Source organism: Magnolia sinica, chromosome 2, assembly GCF_029962835.1.
Source record: "Magnolia sinica isolate HGM2019 chromosome 2, MsV1, whole genome shotgun sequence".
NCBI lineage: Eukaryota > Viridiplantae > Streptophyta > Magnoliopsida > Magnoliales > Magnoliaceae > Magnolia > Magnolia sinica.
Window position 1 is genome coordinate 139,511,817 of NC_080574.1, and position 8,627 is coordinate 139,520,443.

General features: G+C 39.0%; 1 protein-coding gene across 1 annotated transcript; it reads right to left on the bottom strand.

The window, feature by feature from the left end:
- Positions 1 to 469: 469 nt before the first annotated feature.
- Positions 470 to 7,785, bottom strand: LOC131237948 (uncharacterized). Its single transcript, XM_058236057.1, has 8 exons — positions 7,553 to 7,785; positions 3,912 to 4,175; positions 3,737 to 3,808; positions 3,620 to 3,658; positions 3,395 to 3,502; positions 3,162 to 3,259; positions 2,064 to 2,175; positions 470 to 1,064 (listed from the first exon to the last, which is right to left on the bottom strand). Exons 1-8 carry the CDS (start codon positions 7,709 to 7,711, stop codon positions 798 to 800), a joined length of 1,119 nt encoding a protein of 372 aa, XP_058092040.1. The 5' UTR covers positions 7,712 to 7,785; the 3' UTR covers positions 470 to 797.
- Positions 7,786 to 8,627: the final 842 nt, after the last annotated feature.

Here is an 8,627-nt window from a genome sequence, read left to right on the forward strand (position 1 = left end):
TGGAAAACTAGATGAACAGCCTCGATCAAGGAATGGAGACCCACTAAAGTCTCTGCCACACCCTCCCCCCAGCATTCACGAAATTGTGGGAAGGTCTGTCCAAGTTCGGCCCACGAAATAACTTCAAGGCCTTAATTTGTCATGGGCCCAAAACAAACCAGCCCAGCCTGTATCAGCGATCCATTCCCTGATTTAAAAACTATACACTTGATTTAACAACATGGTCCCACCCAGTCAATATAAAAAAAAAAAAAAGGCAAGCAATCAAAAGAGGGTCATGTGAAGGTCAATTAGTAGAAAAGCTGACGAGAGCAACAAGCACACACATGGAAGGTCATGCTCGAGTAATTGGCTATTCAAAAGAGCAAAGAGTCCAAGAATACATGTTTATCAAACACTACTTGCAGACATGAATGTGCCTGCCACCTGCTGAGTGCTGAACAGGGCATCACCATCATTAAGGCTTAAGTACAGCAAGCTCTGTGAAAATGTATTACTTCCGACAAATTAGTTCCTAATTCAAATCATCAACACTGGGTTACCACAAGCAGGAAAAGGACAGCAAAAGGAACAAACGAAAGTACAAACCAGCCATTTTATAGCGCAAATTGTCTACAGAACCGCAAGATTCAAAAGCAGAAGTGGGACCTGAAACAGAAGATTTCATGCGGCAACAACGCATGAGATTCTACCCATCTCACTTGACTTGATCCTACTAATTATTAGTACTTATAGACCCCAAAATGCAACACTAGCTGCCCTCTGCAAGAAACAATGCCGTGGCCCAAAACGACAAATTAGGGTTTAAATCTCATTTGCTTAGGGAGATCAGGAGCTGGAAGGCCTTTGATTTGCATCTGCTTATACATCCATTGCCAGTTCTCGGGTCTTACTTCACCACCCAGAGACCGAATCACAGACCCACCGCTGCAAGAACCCACTTTACAACAGTCTTCAAGGGACAGCCCTTTTACCAACCCGTACAAGAACCCGCTTGCAAAGAGATCACCCGCTCCAGTTGCATCAGTTGCTTGCGCTTCTCCAATGGCTGGAACTCGAACAATCTGAAACACTATCATCGTTATCTAGCACTATAGAAGTATGAAACACTATATAACCTTTCAAAAAGAAAACAGTTATAAAAATATTTCCCACGTTGAAAGCTGAAGGTGTAGAATTACCTTAAGAAATCAACTGAGTGCTCGGTGTGTTAAAAATAAAAATAAAAAATAAAAAATAAAAAATAAAAAATCAACTTGACTCAATCCTAGGATCAAAGTATTGGAACAAAAAAAAAAATACAATGCTCGATTGAGTAGTAAAAAGGGGGAAAAAAAAAAAAAAAAACTCAAAGAGGTGGAAAAGAATTAGATTACATAAGGAGTTTCAATCTGAAACCATAGTTCAAAAACCTGAAAACTTGACCCAATGTTCAACCGGGTTGGGTTGACTCAAAGAATCAACCCGACTCAATATTTAATTATTATAAATTGAAATAATAGGATTGTTGAGAGATATTTAAAATAGTTAGATTTTGTAAAAGCAATATAAAATGTAACTCAATGTAACAACACTATTGATATCTCACTGGTTAAGGTCATCGCCTCGCTTAAAGGTGATGTTGGGGTTGGAATCTTGCTTCCAAAATATTTATTTTCAATAAATCCTGACATTTATGGCGAGTGACTCAGCTCGACTCAGTTGAGTCATGTCAAGTCAACCAAGCAATCTGGCTGACTCCACGAGTCTCTCCAACTCTATGACGAGTCAGACCTCGTACAAAGTTTCCTAGAGCCGAAATCTCACTGAGTCAAGTTTACTCGGCCGAGTTTCAAGTCAAGTCAGAGAGTTTTAGAACAATGGTTGAAACTTGATTGAGCAATAAAATAAGTTTTGAATAATCACTTCAGATTTGGGCCTTGTTGAACCAAGGTTGAGTTTCGAAGTTTGAAACTTGAAATTACAAACATGTATAAAGTGGCTATGCTCATAACTACACAAGGGCAAAAGGCATATACAAGTGCATGCTGCTAATGTGTACTAAAATACCAAATAACACAAACCTCTTTCCTGTGTTTTGCAATGCATCCGTTAGACCCAAGGGTCACCACAGCCCATTCACAATGTTTGGCCAAGAATCCCAGAGCAGTCTCGGGATCAGCATTCGACTCGCCCCTGGAAGCATTGGAGAAGCAAAATGACTAGTAAATACCAAATCTCCAAATCGCATGGATACTAGCACAAATCATGGATGCATATAAATACCATTCAATGTTACAGACCGACCAACATTTGACGCAAAATGTTAGATTACGGTTGATTTTATCATTACTTGTTCTTCTATATTTTAAGAATTTCTTCATTTTCTTTTATTAATAATAGAATATAATAAAAGATCTTGCCATTTAGCTATTTGACTCAACAGCCCGTGTATGATTTTATGATCCGATCCATCTTTCAGAACATCAGTATCTCTGCTTTCTGAACTGATATTTATATAACAGTACATCTTTAGGAGCTTTGCTAAGCCCAGACACAAGGCAGCTCATGTACACCCCACCTCATGTGCCAGCCTGGCAAACCAGTGTAACATCCAAGCCATTCATCAGGTTTGTTTCACCATGTACATGTTCTTCCCCAAAACTACATATGGTCCAATCAGCAGGTGGGCCATAATATTAGAAACAGGTGGACATGCTAGAAAACTCAGCATAGTTTTTCATAACTTGTTTCATAAATTGTAGACCAACCTGATTTTTATCCAGGTTATCTATGTACTGGTACACCTCTGATGGATGGATCGGATCTCACGCCCTCATGTCATGAGAGCACGTGAGGTGGTGTGTACAGGATCTGCCTTGTACCCATAGGTGGGCTTAGCAAAGCTCAATTTTGCAATATTGTCATGCAACCATAGATGCATGTCAATCATTGGCCTTTTAGGGCTCCTTGGTGTCCAAGACTTCACATCTGGGTCCAGAACTGGCAGACATCAGTGTAAAAGTTACATTGCTCAGACAATATGGTGGCATGAATATAAAGCAGTTGCTGATTGGTGGCATTAGATGCTACGACTTCTATTATTTTCTCTTAGTGAGAATATTTAACCGTATCGAAATATGCATAAACAAAAGGGCAATCAAAATCTAAGAATATTACACCTTAGTAGCTCTCTTGCTTCATCCTCATTAGCAAAACAAAGGTCAATAAGGCCACTCTCCAATAACTCTAGAAGGGTTGACCTGAAGTCTCGAACCATCTGCCGACATTCAACAATTGCGAAATAACATCAGATGCAATACTTAATCCCACAATCAGGTTGTATAGGCCAAAAGAAGAAGAAGAAGAAGAAGAAGAAACCAAATAGGAAAGTGCAAATAACTTTGAAATATACCTCAAAGCTGGCCAAATCCATGGACACAAAGAGCCCTTCTTGTTTGGCAATTCTAACTGCCGTACGAATCAGTTCTAAATTATAAAATCCATATCGCAATGCCAGCCACTGTTCACATAGTGACATATCAACGACTGCAGTAATTCAACGAAAGGCTCGTCGATAGTTATTGTCTCAGAAAACCAAGATTCAATTTTAAAATTCTGAGGAAAGAAAATACATTACCTTGGAACCTTTAAAATCCTCCCGGAGTAATTCGTTTGGCTGCAAGGTTAGCAAGTTACAAAGATTTGTAAGTGTGTTTAATACATACATTTATGGAATTAACAAAAGCCCATATACCTGAAGCTTAACAGCATTAGATAGACAGGGTCGCATGGTGCGATTGCCAACAGCATCAACCAAGCAAGCACACTGATGAGCATTTAGTAGATATGAGAAACTTCTTGCAGAGAAGCCAACTAGTGAAAGAAAAGAGCAAACAATGGGTTTCAATGAGATTTGGAATTCAGCAAACCTGCCCAGTTGGCCCATTCTTCATTCTCAATCTCGAAAGATTCACACCATTAATACTCATGTTATGGACAAACGAGTGGCCCTGCTCGTCATCCCCACATGCCCCAATTAATCCACATGAAACACCAAAGCCCACAGTCAGACCACGAATGGTGTTGGCAACACTACCCCCAGCTATTGTTCTTATAGGAGAGAGGTCATCAACCGATGGGAGAGTGTGGGCTTTCACTTCACTCAATATATGCTCCAGGTCCTCGATTGCAACCTATTCAGCATTACAATGGAATAAATAAAATAAAATAAATACTTCAACAGTAAGGTCTCCTAAGATGATGTTAGATTGTGACAAAGGAAGATAATTGCAGGCTGCTAAAGAGTTGTGTACTGATGAAATTCCATATTCTTGAAAAATGGCATTTCTAAAATTACATTATAGAGAGTAAAGTGATGGATTTTCAGAAGGCAGAAGCATAAACTTTCAAAAATCCATAGTTAAACCCCTTATCCCCATGCATATGCACTTAAGTTTCTAAAAAGGAAATAAAACAAATGGTTGATATCATACCTTCTCTAGCAACAATATCATGATGATTCTATGCCATTCCTTCTCCAATGAAAAAGATCTCTCCCTGATCTATCTCCAATGAGGGGAAAAGCAAAAACTCTTCTTCTTATCACACTATAGGATTGTGGTAGAAGAGAAGAAATCATGAACCATCCACAATAGAAGGTATTTGAGGAAATGGATCCAGGAGAATGGTCAAATTATCACATGGCCGTGCAATAGCATGGAACCATCCATCAGTGCTAATGTAATTTATTTATTTTTTTATTCTAACAAAATATTTCTTGTACATATCAGTTATATGAAAAAATATTTGAGCTCTAACAAGACAGCAAACACTAGGTGGGCCATATCCCCTTCCATTAACACTTTCTTTCTCCTCCTTGATGGGAAGTCCAAGCAAGGGATGCCTATCCCTTGGGGACATGCTCCTATACATGAGGTGACTGGGTATCCCAGTAGGAGCATAGTTAGGAAACAATATGGAATTCTTAACCCTATAGACTTCAGTATGCCCTATAACATCAAACGTCCATATGCTTGCCTATCCCATGCACCCTAATGGACCCAAATCCTTCCATTATCAATAGAATCCACTCTTGACATAAAATCACCTGCTAGTGGAAGAGATGGAGCATTAAAACAAAAACGAAAAAAAAAACAACCATTAAATTTCCATCAAGCTTGATTAAAACACTTTAACAACGAAATCAAAAGATCTAACAATTGAAATCAATTGTAAATCCTTCCGAAAATAATTTTGGGACGATGGCCAGCTAGTTTTAGCTTGATGGAGAATCTAATAGGCAAGATAAAGCCACAAACTAAGTCACGGACTCACGGGTGACTGATGAATCCCATGTTGGAGTACGTCAGACTTCAACTGTATTTCAATGCACATACCCAGTCACGACCCTGTGTCAACCATTTTGTCGCATCAAAAAGCATGCCGAAGCCATTACACTAGGAACACGAAGTCCCTTTGTAACCTTAGGTTTAAGGATAAGTCAGGGTTGGTGCATGATCAAATCAACCATGCCACGCATAATAGGCCTCTTGGTAGGTGATTTGATGCAATATGCCCAATGCAGCAGAGACCTGCATTCCCATGTGGTGAAGAGCATATGCAGCTAAGTCCCCGATGGTAGAGATCAATCCATCCAAACTCACCATGGGTTGTTTTTTTTCTCTCTGGGGGGAGGGGGGGTGTGGTGTGGTGTTTAGCTTGTTAGTACACACCCACCCATGTCAGTACACAAACTCCATGTTAGCCACCCCCGCTAGGGATCAATACCAAGACCTCAAGTATTGAAATGAGGTATCTCCACAACTCACCATGGGTTCACATAGGATAACCAAAAACCACTCCTAGTAGCCCAAACTAGAGAGAGTGGTTGTGGAGTTTAAGGTACTCAACAACAGTGTAACCATCATGGTTGTTGTATCCACTTTATTCTTTCCCCAAGGGCCTAAGAGAGACTTCGTAAGAAACCTACAGTAACCTACCCACTAAACAAAATCACGTCCATGTTTCCATAAAACTAAGTCACCAATGTCCGCATTCAAAAGGGATCACTAATGACCCAGTTCCAAGAAACAAGATTGGATTGGCTTTCCAGGGCACACACAACCATACGGAGTCCAATAACGCCACATGGCGTACAGAGTTCAATAACGCCACATGACGTACATGTTTAATATACAAAGCCACTCATCCAACCGGCACGGCATCTATGGGCCACGGTCAAGCCAACATGCTATCTTAACCGCTTGATCACAAGAAGTACTAAAACGGGGTTGGTAACAATCAGTGTTAAGAGAGTCCAACACTTATGCATGACATAGCCCGCCAGACAACTTGTCCAGAATCTGGATCTGTTTATATCTGCCACTTGTTCCCATGGAAACTCTTATGCGAAAAGATGTGCAATTACCCTTCCTCAAAACAAACATGCAAGGAAATAAAGTATGGAATTATTTATAGCAGCAAAAAGAAAAAGAAAAACTTGAAAAGGGGAAGAAAAACTGGAACCAAATCTAATGCTGCATTTGTATGTAAGAATAAAATCAATATAGATTGCAATAACTAAGTTGCAACAAACTGAAAAATCCAAAGCTGCATCAGTCCCTTTTATCGAAAGTGAATAATTAGTACCGAATTGTGATTACTTCCATTTTAAGTTGGACTATACACAAAAACAGCTGCAATGGCATCAAGAGAGTCAGAGACTAACGCATATTTTTGAAAGAATACTATGACAATCCACCTCCACTTTGTTGAATCTTGAGTTCTTAATTATTGAAACCAAAGTCCATTGCATATCTGAAAGCAGTGTAAATGAAAGAAACAGCAATGCAGCATCGTAACCAACAAAACCACTCTCATCCACCATGTGTGATTTGGCACAAAAAATAAAAAAAATAAAATAAAATCAAAAAATAAAATAAAATAAAATAAAAAATCTTGTTTTGTGGGCCATAATCAACAGTTTTGATCTACCAGATCAGCCCTATCCGTTGGATCTTGAATGCACAGTCATACCGGTGGGCCCCACTTAAGAGTTTATCAATTGCGACGTAAAGTTAAGACGGGAATCAAAATCCACATTCCAATACAAAATACAAAATAAATAAATAAAATATATACTCCATCATACGGATCAGGGAAAGAAACACTTGACCCTGAAAGAAACGAAGAATTCAAAAATATCAACACTTGCTCAGTTTCAGTACGCGAAAAACATAGAGCAGAATTGAAGTAATAAAGAAAAAGAGGTAATTTGAAACGGGTTCTGTTGATTTTTACTTTGTTCCAAGACCGCAAAAGTACTAATGAAAAGTAACGCAAGCATCGGCAATCTCGTAAATAATGAGGGCCAAAAAAAAAACAACAGTTCCATGGCCACGATACAGAGATCTCACCAACCGGACAATCCTAACTATCTGATCAACAGCACGCAAGCATGACGGTCCAGATCGAATGGTCATCCAGTCGGTTTGATTTTTGTATCATGGCTTGCCAGTAGTGTTGTTAAATGAATGGACGGTCCAGATCGATGATTGTGTGTATCGTATACCTGCTGAGAGCCACCTCTGTCACCAGGGATTTGAGCGAGCAAAGACCAATCTACCCTTGCGACATGATCGACAAGAGCAGAAGGTTGGAGTCCTAAGATGAGAGGAGGCTGGCCGACTTTCCCGGGCAGGGATTCGGGCAGTAGCTGTTCGGCTCCCATCCCTCCTCCCTCGCCTCGCTGCCGCTGCCCGGATTTCAGAGGCAGGGGCTCGCTCCTCCCAACGCCTCTCCTCTTCTTCTATATATAAGTGAGAGAAAAGCCCTGCCATAGCGACTCGCGTGAAATTCCCACCCACACGTGCCTTAAACGTGTCACGTTAGAGTTATGCTCCAGTTATCTGGGAACACTATGTACTGCTCCTAGTTGGATGGGTTCAGTTTTACACTCCAATCGATTGATCTGAACCGACCATTATGTCTGGAGCACATTTGATGGGCTACGGTGCAAAAATGACTCTGATGGGACGATTTAACCCATCCTTGATTTGGCCTATTTTCTATGGCTATCCTTTTTCCATGCCCTGGATGGGGTAGTTCAGTGATTCTTTTTAGAATTTTAAGCCGTTGATTATTCATTCTAAATTCTTAACAATTGGATGGAAAAAATTGTTGACTGGTAAAAAAGGGTTTTCTTTATAAAACTCGTTATCAAAGAATTTTTTTATAAAAAACTTAATTTTTGCATTTATAAGAGTCGTATGATATTTTCAACATCCTAAATTCTTAACTAGTAATTAGAATGAATCATTGACTGGTACAAAAGGGCTTTATATATATATATATATATATATATATATATATATATATATATATATATATATATATAAAACATATTTGGGGCATCTATCCCTATAATATGATTTTTCAATGATTGTCGTCACTTTAGATTATTTGGCAAATTCAATTTATTAAATACCTATATTAATTTTTTATTAAAAACGTTTTTAATTTTTTTCCAGCTACTCCCCCTCACTCAAGCTGAATAAGTTATTTTTTACTTATATTAAGTAATTAAGTTATTTTTCACTTAAGTTAGCTACTTGTATTAATAATTAATTATTTTTAACGTTTTAATT